The 18,322-nt window shown below is 41.9% G+C and overlaps 2 protein-coding genes across 2 annotated transcripts; one reads left to right on the plus strand and one right to left on the minus strand.

Moving 5' to 3' along the window:
• Positions 1-70: 70 nt before the first annotated feature.
• On the plus strand, positions 71-11,967 carry plekhd1 (pleckstrin homology domain containing, family D (with coiled-coil domains) member 1; the record flags this gene model as incomplete). The annotated part of the gene is made up of 13 exons (XM_083923639.1): positions 71-225; positions 2,261-2,354; positions 2,492-2,581; positions 2,943-3,019; positions 3,262-3,353; positions 3,428-3,480; positions 3,817-3,911; positions 4,006-4,099; positions 4,571-4,782; positions 7,501-7,633; positions 8,793-8,937; positions 9,770-9,913; positions 10,987-11,967. The coding sequence occupies 13 exons, from the start codon at positions 71-73 to the stop codon at positions 11,142-11,144; spliced, it is 1,542 nt and encodes a 513-aa protein (XP_083779765.1). The 3' UTR covers positions 11,145-11,967.
• A 3,056-nt stretch (positions 11,968-15,023) lies between these two features.
• On the minus strand, positions 15,024-18,322 carry ccdc177 (coiled-coil domain containing 177; the record flags this gene model as incomplete). Its single annotated transcript, XM_083924500.1, has 2 exons — positions 18,246-18,322; positions 15,024-17,552 (listed from the first exon to the last, which is right to left on the minus strand). The coding sequence occupies exon 2, from the start codon at positions 17,538-17,540 to the stop codon at positions 15,024-15,026; it is 2,517 nt and encodes an 838-aa protein (XP_083780626.1). The 5' UTR covers positions 17,541-17,552; positions 18,246-18,322.

Consider the following 18,322-nt stretch of genomic DNA (forward strand, 5'->3'; position numbering starts at 1 on the left):
TTGATTTTAAAAGTCTATTCTAGTTTTTTTGTTGTTGCTCCACCTCCCAGGGCGTGGGAAGCCAAAGAGGATGTTCTCGTCTGCGTCCAGAAACTCTCTGTTCTCGCCCTGGTCGTCCATGGAGCAGTCAGACTCTGAAGCGCTGGACATCAGCACCAAGGTGCAGCTGCACGGTGTGCTGTGGAAGAGGCCGTTCGGACGGCCGTCGGCCAAATGGTCTCGCAGGTGAGCGGTGAGGTGTGATTCACCTGGTGGTTTTTATCTTTTAACCTCCGATAGAGCACTTTATACTGCAGGTCCTTCTGTCTGGAGGGTAAAGCTGACTCTGCTGCTCATAAAAACTTGTCAAAGCCTGGATAAACTTAAAAACTAGAGCTGAAGCCTGCAGGGAAACTACTTTTTCATATTTTTTTAATTTCGGGGGAAAAGGTTTTCCTCTATTCTCTATTAAAATGCTGATTATTCTCAGAGAACGGTCTGATTTTCCTTCCAAATGTGTCAGTGAGCACTGAAAACTGTAAGACAGCTGAAAAATGTTAATGTTAAAGTCACTATGTTTTTGACACCACAGGCATAAAATGCTGTTCTGAGAGCAACATTTTTTTACTTTGCTTTACAACTGCAGTGCAACACCTCTGTTGTGACTTTTCCTCATTGAAAAATAACAAATGACAGAAAATGATAGTGTTTTCATGATCTTTTCTTCCACAATGAACATTTAAGAAGTGTTGGCATGTTGTGTATCAGAGGATTGTTTTATATAACAACAGGAAATACTTACCACATCGCAGTGTCAGTGTATCCTGATACAAGTGTGTATTTGGATGACAAAATGCCTGGATTGGTACCTCATGTCATGATAATGCTCTTAGTTTACATAACAGTTAAAACGACAATACCCGGTGGATCCAGAGAGTCCATTTGCAGCGCACTTTTTGCTTGTGTCGTAAAGGTCAAAAGAATTTGCTCGTGTTCGGTAAATGCTTGTTTGGCGTTTGAGCGAGGAGATTTTGTGGTATTTGTTTTTTTTGCCAGCTTTTTAAAGTGTGCTGTGTTGTCATACTGTGGCTGAAATTTTAACCGTGGGGGGAAATTAAAGGGACAAAGGAAGAGTAAAACTCACTCAACCCATCTTTATTTTTTAAAGCACCTTTTATGCAGGTTAGTGCAGTTCAAAGTGCTTCTGACAAGAAATAATATTACAGTAGAGGTGTGGACCATAAAAAACATTAAAAATGAAATAAAAGATTTGAAAGCTATAATAAAAGTAAAATACAGTGAAATAAAACAAGTTCAAAGAATTAGATAAAAAAACACAAAAACAAATAAAAAAAAAAATAGTAAAATACACTATAAATACACTTAAAACAAAAAAATAATTGAATTAAATGATCTGAATAATTTCTATAAACAGTTGAATCAAATACCTGGCTAAGGTATATGTTAAAAATGTCAATGCGTCCAGCTCCTCCCAGGTCGTCAGGTAGACTGTCCCAGCGGCTCTGAGCATATCGACTCAAAGCAATACACTGAGCCTGTGAAAATAGCAGCACAATGTCGAGTTATAAACTGAAAGGCACAGAGTTTGAAAAAGAAGGGAGACAAGAGGGTCGAATAAAAGATGCTCTTGAGTTGCATTATGGGAAATAAGAGTTTTTTGAGATGGAACGGAAAGGCAGGATATGTGACTATTATTTATTGGTCTCTGGCAAGTCCCCAAACTTTATAGGAGTGCAATATGAAATCTCTGGATTATCTAGTTATATCTGATTGTGTCTTTTTTTATCCGTTAATTGTTAATGCACAATAAAGGACATGAAAGTAACAAGTAAACATGTTCAATAAATGTTATACATTTATGTATAGCACAGAATAATTAGTTCCTTTACTTGGTGGCGAGGCAGAGCGTGCAGCAGAGAGAGTCAACAAACAGAGTGACTCGCCGTTCTTTGAATTTGTCTGATGGTTTCTGTGTCAGTCCTTACTGACAGCAGTTCCTGAATCACCTTCTTCACCACCACAATCTCAGTGAATCTCTCTGAACACACCTGTGCAGTGATACACCACAGAATGAGCAGCTCTATTCACACACGGGCTCACTCAGAGATTAAACGGTCCTTGTACTCTGCCGCTGAAAGGGTAAATTGTGCATGTGTAAAAGGGGATATAGACGTGCAGCAATGGAGGTTGCAGACGTTGGTTCCTTTCAGCCCCACAGGATTGACTCACTGCTGCTTTCATTGTCTCCCTCGGTACAAAGATTCTTCATCATCAAAGACAGCTTCTTGCTCTACTACGCAGAGAGCGAGAAGAGAAACTTTGAGAGCAACAGGTTCTTCAACATCCACCCCAAGGTGAGCCGCTGCATCTTCTCTGAGCCCCTGTGAGATGGTGGATCATGTATGTTTGTTGTGTTTGTTGGATGACGTTTTTGCATATTTTTATTATCCAGAAACATTATAAACAGCAGTGGGATGTGTTTCTGTCTCAGGGAGTCATTCCTTTGGAAGGATGTGTGGTGTCAGCAAATGAAAACATGGGAATGCCCTTTGCCATCGTGGTCAACCTGGAAGACTTCACTGTAAGACCCTGATCCCGTCACACACGCATTCCTCCATTACAGTGTCATATATCAGCTTTTAAGTGATATTTTTAAGATAGATGCGGACATTAAGTGTCAGACAAACAACATGCAAACAAATTCACAATTGTCTGTGCAACAGAGAAGTTTTATATATTGTACTGTTAAAGCTTAAATCAGCCTTAACCTGCAACAAATGGGACGCATAATGGACTGGATTTAACTGCACACTGGAACCCAACAGTGTTACAGAGTTTTCACTAGCTCAGCAGCCCGAAGATCGAAATCCACCGTCTATTTTACAGCATCAGCCCATTATTGACAAGATGCTGGTGTATAATATCTTGCGTCCGTCCCCCAGGGCACCATAGTCCTGGCTGCTGAGTCCGGGGAGGAGCAGGTCCAGTGGATGGAGATGCTGCAGGAGTCGGGGAAAGTGTGAGTATTCAACTGACACAACTTCTCCTTCTAAATGTGTGTCCTCTGAAGGAGTTACACACACAAGACACAGCTCTTAAAGGCTGTTTGTTTGAATTTCCACAGGATTATAGAATCATTTTGATGAGTTCTGTTTGTGAAAAAATTAGACAATCACAGAGGTGCTGGTGTCAGAAATCTTTCCGTTCATACACACAAGACTTTGAGTTCGAGTGTTAGAAATCTCTGCGTTTTTCCAACAGCACATGGAAAAACGCCCAGCTGGGGGAGGCCATGATCGAGAGTCTGGAGGCTCAGGGGCTGCAGCTGGCCAAAGAGAAGCAAGAGTATCTGGGTAAACACCTGAATGGATGAGTTATTTACAAGTTTAACAAGAGGAAGAAGTTCATGTGAAATGTCTTTCTGCAGATAAACTGATGGAAGAGACTGAGGAGCTCAGTCATCAAAGAGCTCAGAGAGAGGTGAGCCTTTTTGGTTCCAGCCATCCAGGGCTGCAAGTACTGATTCTTTTCATTATTGATTCATCTGCTGATTATTTTATTGAAATCTAAAATGTCAGAAAACAGTGCAAATCCCAGGTGATGTCTTTTCATTTCATTTTTTCATTCCCAAACCCAAAGATATTCAGCTTTATGTGATATACAACAGACAAAAGCAGCATTTTTTTTTGCCAATTTAGCAAAAAAGTAAAATAGTTGAATATTATAATTATATTGCTACAGCACCAAGTGTGATCCTTCATTTTAATAATCAGTAACATTTTCCTACAAACATGCTCTAAAACTGTGTGTGTGCAGGAGCTGGAGCGACTGAACCAGGTTCTGGAGGAGGAGAAGATGAAGTTTGAGGAGGTGGTGGTGGAGCTGAAGGCAGAGCAGGAGCATATCAAACTGTAAAACATGTTTTCTGTTTATTAACTCATTCTAATTCTTCTGCAGGAGCCTGTAAAAGAGTGTGATTTGTTTTGTGTTGTGTGCTGCCGGCAGAGACCTGGACGGCACCGCTCAGTCCTTGAAAGGCGTCGAGAGTGAAAAAGAAGAGCTGAGCAGTTTAACCGTCATGCTGCAGAAATCCATTGAGGTATGAAAAAAAAAGTCTCTCACCCGCAGATACTCTGCTACATTACTGGGAGTGTAATGAGAACTTATTGATGAGCTGCAGAGGACTCTGGTGCTCCATTTAGATCATGTAATGTTACAACTGCTCATGTAATAAGTTGCGTAACAGACGCAGGTCGTCCAATTATCCTGCTAACGTGATACATCAGGATATTGATGCATGTTTCTGTGGAGGGGGTTTAGAGCCACTTGGAAAACGTGACTCTGACTTTATAGATAAAAATGTGCTGATGATGAAATGCCTCCAGTACTGCCTCAGATGCTGGTATCAGTACCTGTGAGTACTCAGGTTTATGCACAGATCAGATGCCATGTGATGTGAAGAATTTCATTTAACTGAAAAAGAGATGTTAGTGCATCACACTTGTGCAGGTTAAATTCTTCTGGACTGATCCGACTCGGTGGGATCTGAATCTGTGGTTTTGTCCTTCAGGAGCTCTCTCAGGAGAAACAGAGAACACTGGAGCTGCTGGGAGTGAAGGAGCAGGAGGAGAAGGAGGCCGAGGCGACAGAGGAGGAGAACTGCGAGAAGAGAGAGGAGGATGGTGAGGAGGATCCTGGAGACATGGACCTGCTGCAGGATCTGAGACACATCGAGGAGCAAATGAAGATCCTGCTGAAGGAGAAGGATCAGGCCGACGACAAGTGAGTGACACCAGAGTCCAGCATCAGACTGGGATCACTGGTTATGGACCAGTTACGTATGTACTCACATACATTTTTCATTTTCACAAAACTTTTACCTTCCGTCCTTCTGTTAAAAGCAATAAAGTGTAATTCCGGCGCAAAATCAACCCATGATCTTTTTCGGCACTTACATCAAATAAGCCATCGAGACAGTTTTTTTTCGTGTATTAAATGCAAACCAAAAGGAAGGAGCCAATTGGTGCTTTGTTTTCTGTGTAGGAAGTCTTCTCATGCTGCTGCAGAGGTTTGGTGAAATTTTCAGCAGTATTAGTGGTTAAAAAGCTGTTTGAATGCCTTCACCGTGCAGCCCCGAGCTAATCAGACGTGTGAGCCACATCCGACTGTTAGCGACTCTCCCCGATTTTTCCGTTAGTAGTGGTTACACGAAAAAAATGTCTCGATGGCTTATTTGATGTATGTAAGTGCCAAAAAAAGACCCTGGGATGATTTTGCGCAGGAATTATACTTTAAATTCTTTGAGCTGTTTGCTTTGTTAGAAACACTGATCACTGTATCAGTACTGAAGAGAATCCAAGGTCATGTCGGTTGACACGAGAGCTTTTAACCTGCAATAACGTTTTGGCATCCGGCCTCTGCAGGGAACCTCTATACTAATGGCACAGGGATATAACTACTAGTGGAAATGTGTATTGATCCGTAAACAACCAGCACATTGATCAGCACAGTAAGTGGGATATTACAGGCAGCTGCTATTGACTGTGTAGCACTAATGTTCTAATGTTCTGTTACGAACGCTGAAATATACGAGCTATAACTTTATGTTTCCATGAGCTCGGCCTTCACTCTCCTCCTCTTCACTCTCCTCCTCTTCTCGGTCATCCTCGTCGACACGTAACAGCTGCAGCTAAATGCAACAAGAATTGATCCTCACCTGCACTGCAAAACAACATTTCTGCAACAAATATGAATTACTGTGGATTGGTTGTTTCACTCAAATCTACGCCATGTTTTTGAGGCAGTTAAAAAAAAAATTTAAAAAGTATTTTTATTAGAAACACTTATACCCAATGATGCAGCAACATTATATACATTTCAGGTTTCAAGCCTTTTATTATTATTATAGCAGGAAATTGTGTGTGTGTGTGTGTGTGTGTGTGTGTGTGTGTGTGTGTGTGTGTGTGTGTGTGTGTGTGTGTGTGTGTGTGTGTGTGTGTGTGTGTGTGTGTGTGTGTGTGTGTGTGTGTGTGTGTGTGTGTGTGTGTGTGTGTGTGTGTGTGTGTGTGTGTGTGTGTGTGTGTGTGTGTGTGTGTGTGTGTGTGTGTGTGTGTGTGTGTGTGTGTGTGTGTGTGTGTGTGTGTGTGTGTGTGTGTGTGTGTGTGTGTGAGAGATGCCTCAAGGACCTTCAGCCTCTTTGAATGGGGTGACTGCTCTAACCATTGTGCCACCGGCTGCCCCAGCAACAATATATTTAAAATAAAACATGTTCTCCTTAATTTTCCTCCCTTAAAGGTATTTCAAATATTTTACCACCTCATTGACATATTATTTAGGAGCGAAGATAGAAAGCCGATACTCAAATGAGAATTACAACAACACCACTTTGACACAATCTTTGTTTGTAGAATTTATTGCAGGACTGTTTTATTGGGTTATAACAATATAATCAACACCATGATGTGATCATGTTTAAGATCTTAATCTCTTATGAATTTTCATTTTTAAAATATTTTATGCTCTTTAATCATATTTTTGTCTTTTTTTTTTAACTTGAATGAGAGTTTTTTCAGATTAGTCTTGGAGATGAAAAACGGCCAAAATGATTAAAACAGCCATTGAAATATTTATCTTATCTCTCATCTCTGTCCGAGCTGAGCCAAGGGAAGGAAAGGAAAGCTGGTCTCGCGAATGTACAGATCTCAGACGAGATTGAGGCTGGTTTTTCAGAGCGCCCCTTGCTTCCACACACACACACTCATTGGAGGTTGTGCACGAGCTTGCTGTGTTCTATGGATGAATACATGATATTTCTATCGCTCCCCTAATCTCTCCCCAAGTCTCACCCGTTGTGTTTCTGATGGTGACTGAAAGCCTTCATGTGACCGGAAACTGAAACGATAGATAGTTGTAGTGGGAGGGAGCCCAACATGGAGCCGAGCGGTGTTCTGAACTGTTAAATCTCTCAAACTAAATCTGTTTGAGAAAAGATCACTAACAGGCAAACTTGGACTTGGACCACATCAGCGTGATGTCACAGTTGTCATGACATCCAGTAAGAGAGGAAAAGAATACGATTGACAGTTTAACCAGAGGTTTATAAAAACTTCACAGCTAACTGTCTGTTGTGACCAGAACTCCCCTGCTTTACTTTCCTCCTTTCCCAAACCTAAAAAACAGATCGAGCAAAACACCTAAAGCAGCTTTCTAAATATATTGTATACGTATGTATATGGAAAAGGGAGATCTCTCACTTTAAATTCAGTAAAATGATTTGCAAAATGAAATATGGAAACATTTAAAAGAAAAGGTATGTTTAGTCATAATCAGCAACAACAACGTGTCAATCATTATCTTCAATAAGGAAATAAGAACTGTGTGGTGTACATTATTGTGACACACAATCTTCTCACTGTTTCTTGACAGAACAGATTATATTTTTCTGAGACACTGATTTTGTGTGTTAAGTCTCTTCCCTGTTTGACTGTTTCTGCCCTTCAGGCTCAGGGAGAACGAGCAGCGGGCTCAAATCCTGCAGCAGGAGAGGGAGTACTACTCGTCTCAGGCTCGGACGCTGCAGCAGTCGCTCTCTCAGCTCACTGTGGACAAGCTGCAGACGGAGGCAGAGCTCAAGGTAACCCGATAGACTCAGCTCAACAGCACACTGCTCAAGGGTTTCAGGTTTCTGTTTTCAAATAGAGTTTCAGACAGATGATTTCTGTCATTTAGTTTTGATTTGACCTCCTGACAGCTCTGTGTGGACTTCACATCTCCCAGACTCGCCCGTTAGCTTTGATGCACCTGATGGAGGAAATTACACCTTTTATTATATTTATTAGGATTAGCAATCCCCAGCACGGCTCTGCCTAACCTGGGCAATTATTAATATTATTAACTTAAAAACATTTATCGTTATTGAAGCTTCAAATATGAGTGAGTTTTAAAAATGTAGCTCTACATGAGGTGAATTCATTTCCAAGAAACATCTGTTTTAAGATTGTCACAGAAATCAAAAACACAGGTGGACTTAATAACAGTAACGATGGTTAGTCTCCCACTGATTGTGTAAGTGGCCCTTGTATTCGGGGCTGTAGCCTTGATTTTTAAAATAAATACTTATTTGATCAATTTAAGCTCACACAACCCTGAAAACATTGGACCTGACACTAGACAGAAGGTTTTTAGCAGACGAACAGTTCAGAAGTAGGGAGTAAGGAGTGTGACGCCATCACAAGATGGGTTCTAGTTAAATGTTTTAAACTATTTTAATATTGTATTTATTCAGTTTTATGGTCAATTATATATTCTGTGAATTGTGTTTACAAACACAAAGGTGTCAGTGTCTGTGAAAGCAGATTACTTTAAAGGTTGTTTGTATGAGTGAATTTGTGCTACAATAGTGTAATGAAGGGCTGAATGACTTTAACACATTTAGGTTTTTTCTTTTATAATTAAGATGTTTTTGTTTCCCTGGCACAAACTGAGGCATAAATAACAAAAACAAAATAAACAATAACACTAAAACATGGGCACACGTGGCAGAAAAGCCCCCAGTTCATCCTGTAACACCTAAAGTCTGTTAAGATCATGAAGAACGACATTCTTCATGATGTGTTGTCTCCTTCAAACAAGCTGAGTGAAATCTTTCCTCCATCACATCAGCTCAGTTCATCAGTAAAAGTCCAATCTCTCCCTTTAATATCCACATGAAGATGCGGCATATCGATTTAGCTCGCTCAGTTGCTGCTTTGGTAAGTTTTCACCAACCTCCTGTGTGTTTTCTTGCGTCTCAGGCGGAGATAGAGTCCCGCGTGGAGCTGGAGAACAGACTGAAGCAGGCTGAAGAGGCTCTGCAGGACCTGGAGAAAGGCCTGAACTCACTGGAACGGACCAAAGAGACGGACGAGAAGATGAAGGGGGACGTGACTCAGCTGAAGAGTGAGTGCATTCAACTTCATATGTGGTGTCAAACATAACATTTAGTTCAGTGGGAGCTGTAGAAGTCAAAGAAGGTGAAAGGAGTTTGGTGTGATCGTTCCTACACATGATACCAATAATAGCATCGCTATCTCCCAGTGAAATACACAAATAAATATGCATCTGAGGAGATTTACTCACATAATCCCGGTGAAATATTACAGTTCTTGTGTTTTATTTTATGTCATTTATCCACTAGAACTAATAACTATTTTCATTATCTTTGAATATAACGGTTATTTTCTCGATTCATTGTTTGATTTACAAAATGTCCCAAAATGCCTGTTACAATTTCTCAAGATGATTTATTCATATAGTTTATTTGAGACTATTGATTATCAAAATAGTTACTGTTTAATTTTCCTTTGACAAATCTATTACTAAACGTATCGCTCTTAAATGATAAAAATGGCAGCGATAAAGGAGGGCTGTGTAATAATTCAATATTCTCATTTACATGACTCCATGTAATTGTACGATTAAATCTAATATTATTCTTATGTTCACAAATATAGAATTTTTGCTCAAATAAAAACTACAAACAATTACAATCAATGGTACGAACACACATACCACAACAGTTTTCCTGTTATTTTGAATACTTTAGTAACATGTTTATATCAATATAATGCTGTACTTGAATTTTAGAGCATGGAGATTCATTCTTGACCTTGTAGACAAATACTCAAAACACAAGGTCCACTTACTTAGCTGTTCCTATATATAGGTCACATATGTGTATATATATACAGTATATACACACAATGTGTTTCTGATGTGTGTGTTTAACCAGGATTCTTTGAGGACTGTATCTGTGCAGCGGAGATCGAGGCGAAGCTTCCAGCAATAATGAAGAACGCTGTGTATCTGCACAAAGCTGCCGCACGCAGAATTAAGAGCTGCCGGATCCAGAGGAGGGCCTCCAGACGCCACTGGTGTAAGTCTGCGCACCACACAGTAATAAACTCCACGGACACATGTATCTTCTGACTCATCTGCATTCACAATGGACATGAAACATTAGGCGAGAAACCTTGTTTATTTTTTTTAGATATACTATACTGTGACTTTTTTCAACGTGCTATACTACAGGGTTCCTACGCAGTATGGAATTTAATCTGAGTCATTTCCAGGTCTAGATTAGTATGGAAAAAGGGAAAAGAGTCTGGAAACAACAGCAGCAGTTTTCCAGACTGTTATCTCACTTTCTAAAAAAAAATGTATTAATATTTACAAATCAAAACAAGTTTACTAACGCAACACAGCCGACCTGTAGATGATATGAAACTAATCAAGCTGAATTTTATTTTAAATGAATTTTTTCCGTACGTGTCGTCTACATTTTATTCATAATTTTATTTATTATCATTATTTCCTGGTGAATTGTACATCCCTACTGTTCCTGTCTGCAGGTTCACAGTTATTATTGCACTCTCTAAGCATTTAGCTTTAATCAAATGTTTTGCGTTGAACAAGTTTCTGTTTGGAGTTCATTCACTTATACGAGCTACAATACGTAGGTAAAAATGTCTTGTAATGACTTGGCAACCTAATGGCATACATAGTCATAATTTATCATGTGTTAAAACCATTTATTTACATCTAGCAATTAGTATTCAGATGTTTAATCCCCAGAAAAGTCTGGAAATTTGAATTGTTTTTGGATTTTTGGACACTTTTCTCCTTCGCCTTTTCCCCCCCAAGAAATGATGCCATGACTGCCTCAGACGGGCTATCCTATGACTGATTTAAGCATTTTTTTGACAGATTATATTTGAACTTTTTCGACATACTATCTATTACTTTTTTTTTTTGGCTTATTTTTCAGACACACTTTTCGAGAAATGATGCCATGACTGCTTTATACAGGCTATTAGCACTTTGGACATACTTTATTTTGACATGTTTTTCACGTAATACTTTTCTTTAGACATAATACTGATTTTCTACCTTTATTAATCAACTTATCATGAGAACAAAATGTACTTACCTTTTTCTGCTTTGTTGCAGTAAAACATTCCAAGTCTTTTGCCGTAGCGAACGCTGATGGTGGCAGCATGGAGGAGTTACGGGAGACGGCCCGCCGCTTGACCTCTGACAGCAGCTTCAGAGAGAGCGTGTACAAGATCATTGCTCGCAAGGATGCCACGAACAAAACTGAGGGCTGAGACAAGAGCGTGCGTTGTAAAAGAGGTCCTTAGCCTTACCTCCGTCCACAGAGTGAGTGACGTAGAGATCCTGATCCCAAATCATCATTAAGATATTGTAGATGATTATACACAGAAATCTGTTTGATGGTGTCTCTGGCTGCAGTCTTAAGGTTTAAAAGGACTAAACCTCTTATATGTAACAGCACTGGTCCTCAGCCCCCACATTGATTCTCAGTAACCATTGTGTTTCTAATGCATTTGAAAAATGGGATAATAACGATTAAAACAAATATGGTTGGCAATCTTTATCTCAATCTTAAAAAAGAAAATGAAATGCAGGTAAAGTTTAGTGGAAATGCCAGATTGGTTTGGGTATATTAGAATAATTATAAGTGAAAACTACATGTATATTAAGAATAGCTGTTTTCTCAGTAAGGTATACCTTTGTATTACAGTAAAAATTCGTAGATCACAATGTTTTAAGAACAGTCAGTCTGCAGTGTGCGACTGTGGCCTTGTACCTGTGTACACTGTATGTTTGCATCATTCTCTAAAATAACTTTACAGTATACACAAACAGAAAGCACAGACAATGCAAGTCCATCTTGTAAAATGCTTCTTTTTATTATTCTGGGTTCGGTTGTATGCACAGATTGTGTCCTTTACTTTAACAGGGGTTTTATGAACGACAATGAACTCACAGATATGGAATTATTGACCTTGACCATTTCATTATTGCTACATCTGAAAAATCGGACTCTGATGAAGCAACTCAATGTAATTTATTGACGCAAAAGCACTTTTATGACAATGAACAAATTATAACTTAACACCAGAAATGATAGAGAAAAGAAGAACATGTGTCGGGGTAATGTAAGAGGGAACATATTATGGACTGCACAACATGCCTTGATGCTAATAAAGCTGTGTTTGAACCTTGTACATGTCATTTCATTTCTCCAGGTAAAAGCCTGTAGATTCATATCTGGGCTCCTGTTCTCAGCTGAACGTAGATGGCACTGTTATTAGGTCAAAATGAAAAACTCTTGATAAGGAGAGACTTGTATTGGCTCTTGGATAAAGTTCAGTGGGGCAAGAAAGGTTTGATTGTAGGTAATGTCACCAGCTTTTGTTCATCACAAGGACCTGCAGGAAATAGAAAAATGAATGTGAGTGTAAACACTGCAGTTGGAGTCCATTTACTTTGATACAATCATCTACTGACATCTATAACCGGCCATTTGTGTATGAAAGCATGATTAAAAATGTGAAAATATAGTATGTGGAAAAAAATTCAGGGCATAATTTCTTGTAAAGAACTTAGGAAAAGTCATAGAAAAGTGTCCAAAAATAAGCCAAAAAGAAGTCATAGAATATTTAACTTTTTCAACATACTATACTATGTATGCCATTAGGTTGCCAAGTAATTAGGACATTTTAGCCTACGTATTGTAGTTCATATAGGTGAATGAACTCCAAACGGAGACATGTTCAAGCTAAAGGCTTAAATAGTGCAATAATAACTGAACCTGCGGACAGGAGCAGTAGAGATGAACAATTAACCAGGAACTACAAAAGAAAACATGAGTCTGTGCTTCACTGGCTTTAGATGGAGTAAACATACTGTAAATAAATAAAACAAAGATAAATAAAAAATCATAAATAAAATGTAGACGACACGTATGGAAAAAAATTAAATAAATGACAATCACAGTGGAACGGTAACCATGGTAACCCAACACCATTCTACAGCCAGCTTGATTAGTTTCATATCATCGGCTGTGTGTTAGTAAACTTGTTATGATTTGTAAATATTAATACATTTACTTTTAGAAAGTGAGGTAAAAGTCTGTGAACAACAAACATTTTTCCAGACTCTTTTTCCCTTTTTCCAAACTTATCCAGTCCTGGAAATTACTCCAATTAAAATCCCTACTTTTCCATAATGTGGAGGCACCCTGTAGTATAGCAGGTCAGAAAAGTTGAAAAAAAAGTCATAGTGTAGTAGATCCCCAAAGCATAGTATGTGGAAAAAAGGGAAAAGGTCTTAGATTGTTGAAAAAAGTCACAGTATAGCATGTTGTAATAACGTGAAAAAGTCATAGTATAATGTCGAAAAAAGCTTAAAAAAATAATTTTTAAATCAAACTTAACAGGTTATCTCTTCCTCTTACCTTGCTGATCCGCTAATGTGTGCTTTCTTATTTTGAATTTCACTGCACTGTTAATGTGTGGTTTACTAAGAGGTATCTACTGCAGCTTTTACTATGTTACGGCATTTTAATATAACCTCTCTAGATTGGCGACCTCATCTTTTCAGTCCCCATCATAAGCACCTACAAATCTGCCGTCTCATCCCTCTAACCTTACATCACCATCCCATGATTATCTGGTGGGAACAGCGGGGCTCAGTCAGGGCCTTAAGCCTGTCAGTTTTCTGCTGGTCTAATGCTGCATTTAAAATTCAGTCAGGCTTTTATCTCAGTAGTTAGTGACGTTAGCAGGTATCAGACTGTCTGAAATGAAATAGTTTACTTCCTGGCCACAGATGTGCAGCAGGAACAGTGCCTGACTGTGTAGGTGAAGGTTTTAAAGGGTTTCTACCTGAATGAGTGAGGAGGAGTGCTGCAGTCATTTCCCTGTCCAACAAGATGTCATTATAACAACGTGCTGCTGTGTTTTCCAAAGAAACAACCAGAATGAGCCGCCAGAGAGCCAGCTCTCCACAGGCAGCCCCCTTATATTCCCACGCACTCTGCTGTTCACTCGTACATCTTTCGCTGCCCCATCCTGATTTCTATTGCTATGGCAACGCCTTCATATGAGGGCAAACCCCCCTGTGTATCTCCCTTTTCTTTTAATCTGAGAGATTGTAGGATTAGCACAGCCAGAGGCCTTTAAAGCCTGTTGATGGCTTGCATGTGAGCTCATGAGTTCTGCTTTTTCTCTGTCAAAATCGGGGTCACTGTGATCCAGGGTTGTTGTGTTTTTTTTTTTTTTAAATTGCAAGCGATGAAATTCAAAAGCACGTAGCAAAACAGAAGGCATTGCATAACCTACTGTAGAAACACAATAAAAGAAAATGTACCTGTTGACCTTGAGTGGGTCACCAGGTGTCTGTGTTGGGAAAGGTGGCTGTCTCTTGGAGTGCTTCACCGTTAACTGTGATCTGACATGAGGAGGAGAGACAGCGGAGTCCTTGAAGGGAGGGAAGAAAGAACATTCCTGCTGCAGGAATCTGCGTCCTCTGATGCTTCATCAGCACGGGGCTTGTGCACATGGCCCGCCTGTGCTGCATTGTCAGCGGTTAGGTGCAGACAAGTGTCCAGCCCGGGGCTTCATTTCCATGCTATATCTGGCTGTTTCACAGTGCCTGTACAAAAGGATCTGTCATTTGCTTTGGGGGTCTAGAACCATTTGCTCTGAGTTTTCCCCTCATAGGAGTGCCCCCTTAAAAGCCTCCGCAGTTGTCATAGAGTTGTGCTTCCTGGTAAACAATGCCTCTATTCATTCCTACAGAGCTTTCAGTCCAGTAGCTGAGACAGACAGAGCAAAAAGAAAGAGGAGGGGTTGTGTTGCTGCACAAGGCAGCTCTCTCCAAACTCTCATTTAATATGAAGTCCACTGTACATCCCATACAGGCTTTACTGTTCATTTATAAGAGCTGATAAAGTGTGTAGTCCCATTCCATCCATGTTACAAAATGATTTGGTTTGCTTCAAAAGGATCTATAATAAAAACTGATGGTCAAACCAACTGATGGGTGAAGATATGTTAGGAAAGAATAACACTAGGTCTTTATGGGAAGAAGTTAAAGCTGTTGAATGATGAGGGCCATGATGAAGGCGAGAGCCAAGCACATGACCAGAAGAAAGAGTCCACGACAAAGGCATGGGTTTATTTCTCATTCAGACTGGCATTGAGCTGAGCTTCCAGGGCCATTTTATCAAACGTACGCACATTGGTCTCCTCTCGCACTTTGTCTCGTACATGAAAAGAGGCTTGGGCCACGGAGCGAGCGCTCTCCAACACTGCCCTCTTCTCCTTGAAGATCTGCTCGCTCTTCTCCAGTTTCCTCTCGATGGACTGCAGCAGTTCCAGACGCCTCTGCTTCTCCTCCTCCTCCACTCGCTGCCTGTTGAGCTTCTGGAGTTTTTCCTTCTCCTGCCGACTCTGGATGGCCCGTTGAGCTTTCTCTTTGGCCCTCTCCTCGGCCACTAAAGCTGCCTGCTGGGCTCGTTTCTCTGCCTCCTTCACACGGGCTTCCAGAAGCTGCTGCTGTTGCCTCTCACGCTTCTCTGCTGCCTTGCGTGCTTTCTGGATCTGCTTCTCCTCACGCTTGGCCTTTTCTTTCAGCTCATGTCCACGACGCTCAACTATCTGTTCATAATTCACCAGGGAGCGGCTGAGCTTCTCCTCTGCTGCCCTTCTGGCCTCCTCTCTCTCCTCCTGCTCTCGGCGGGAGATCTCCTGTATCAGGGCGGCGTGACGTCTCTTCTCTGCTTTGTTCAGACCTCTTCTGTCCTCCTTGCCCTGGTGCTCCTTCTCTTGCCTCTTCAGCTCGGCCATGGTGAGCTTCTCTTTCAGCAGCAGCCTCTCCTGCTCCAGCATGGCTGCCCTCTCCTCCTCCAGGGCCTTCAGGTTTTGTTCCTGAAGAGCTTTCTTATGCTTCTCCTCTCGTGCTGCCTGCTGTAACCTCTGGAGACGGCTGCGCTCCTGCTGCTCTGCAAGCTCCCTCCATCGCTCCTCGCTCTCTTCAGCCTGGCGCATTTTGGCAGCTGCTGACTGTTGCTCCTGCTGGCTGAGTCTTCGCTGACGTATCGACACCTGGGTCTGCCACACCCTCTGGCACTGAAGCATTGCACGCTGTTTCTCTCTGTCCTCCTGTTCTCGCCGTAGCTCATCCATTCTGCGTTCACTATCCCACTGAAGGTGAGCCACATAGCGGGTCTGACTCATGATGTCTTCCTCCTGGTATCTGGCGAGCATCAAAGCTGCAATCTTGCGGTCACGCTCGGACACGGCCTTCAGGCCTCGGCGCCTCACCTCCTTCACAATGCGTTCCACCTTCTGTGTCGTCTGAAGAGAGTGGCTCAGGTCGCCAAGGCTGAGGCTGCGGCCCATCAGGGAGTTGAAAGTGGCCATAGTGCGCGCTCGAGGACTGGAGACTTTAGCCCAATGCTCTCGTGCACCATCCCAGCTGTAAGAAGAGGAAGCACCTGACTCTGATGAGGTGCATGTAGTAGTAGTTGTGGTGGTGGAGGTGGAGGAGCAGACAGGATCCTTCTTCCGCTGTAAGGACTCGAGTGAATGGCTTTTTCCTCGTACCTTGGAGTGAAAGCCAAGATGTCCATTGTGCTGAGAGAACTTCGCTCCTGTTACACCGTTCAAAGGCTTCCCAGAGCTCTGAACTGCCTGCCTTGTCACTGATGATGTTAATGTAGAGTTGGCTCTGGGGAAGGAGGGAGGTTTTGGTGTCGATCTGGGGAAAGTGTTTGAAGATTTACTGCCTGAGGACTTCCTGACTATTGGTGGAGGGCCTGAAGAGAGTGGCCGTGTAGTTTTTACTTGTTCAGATCCTTGGAAACCAACCTTTAAGGCTGGTGTAGAGGTTGTGGAACCAGTTCTTGAGGACTGATTGGATTTAGGGGAGGTACTGGAGGTAGGAGCTTTAGATAAAAGAGCTGTACCTGTTTTAGAGGTCGGACCTGAAGCTGTGCCTCTAGAGGATGCTCCAAAATCAGGGGCTGAGCTGGAGGTCACTGGCCCAGATTTAGGTGGCTGAGTGGAGCCAGAGGAGACTTTGTGCTGCTGCTCCACTGAGGAGGATGACACAATACTGCTGGTATTGACTGTCGCTTGCAGAATCCTTCTTTTTTCTTCTCTGATAATCCTCTCCCTCTCCTCCCTGCACTGCCGTAATTTGGCGTGCCTGTCTCTCTCGTAGACTTCAAACAGGCCTGTCGCAACACGCATGGAACGGCCAGGAGCCTCCCGGGCGAAGTCCGCAAGTGGGCGGGACAGTAGCTCCACAGGTTTGACCCCACATCGAGCACAGGCCTCGAGGGAATGAGGGCTGGTTAACACATAGCGGCTGCCCTCTGCGGCTGGTGAGTCAAAGTTGTATAGGTCCAGGTGCAATTTTGGTGACGGATCACTGTCAGTCTGAGTCTGTGGTTGCTCAGGTGGGGCCTCCTGACAGGCGTCGTTTGGCGCTGCCAGGGATGCAACATGGCTTGGGCTCGGCTCAGAACTGCCAGAGGGTGGCGTCTCAAAACCGGCATCCCCCTCCTCCTCTGTTGTCGAGCCATCAGCCAGTTCTGGCAGTCGAGGGTCTTCAGTGGCCACAGCTGGTGAGTCGAGCTTTGGGCCTTTACACTTGTTCTGCTCCTCAGCCTCCGAGGGGTCGACCATAGTTGGCTAATACTGCAGGAAGACAAGAGGGAGGGGGGCAGGAGTTGATGGAGGTAGGGGGTTGTATGATATGTGAGCAGATGTGGATAAAATAGTGGGATGAGGTTTCAATTAGAGGATTATAGCATTCAGTCGAGAGCTTAAGAGAGATGCAGGCTGTGGGGGAGGGTCATAATGTCAATTCAGAGATGCATGCATGCATGAACACATATTCATGCTCTGATCTTAACACCAGATGAGACATTTCCCCTTCAGGGAACTGACATAACACATGAAAAACACCAGAGTCCTTTAATAGAGAGTCTATTTTTGGCAGTTACTAGGCTGAGAGAATTTGATTACTCATAGCAATAGTTTTCACTCTACATCACACGATCAACCTGAAAATACCTTTGCAGCATAAATATTAGTAACCAGCTGATAGTAAAAGCTTGATTTGAAATGAGATAAATCTGGTAAACAAGCACTGAGTCAATCTACTGAGCTCTCTGTTCACCATCATGGACTCACACCTTACAAACAGTGAAGGCCTTGACTTTTCCTATGTCAGCATCACAAAGGTAACAAATATCTGCACTTTCACAGTTAAAATGGCTCAGGATCCAGATCCAAAGTCAGGTTCTATTAGATATTCAGATGCTGCTAACTATTGTGCTAGGAAGACAATATGCTGTATTTTATGGCGCAACACGAAAACACACTGACCTGCCAGTTTGTAAAACGTTTTCTAAACCGCTGCTTTGTTCCCCTTTAATCCGTCCAGTGCCCCTTGTTTCCTGCAT

This window comes from Echiichthys vipera (assembly GCF_963691815.1).
Source record: "Echiichthys vipera genome assembly, chromosome: 12".
NCBI lineage: Eukaryota > Metazoa > Chordata > Actinopteri > Perciformes > Trachinidae > Echiichthys > Echiichthys vipera.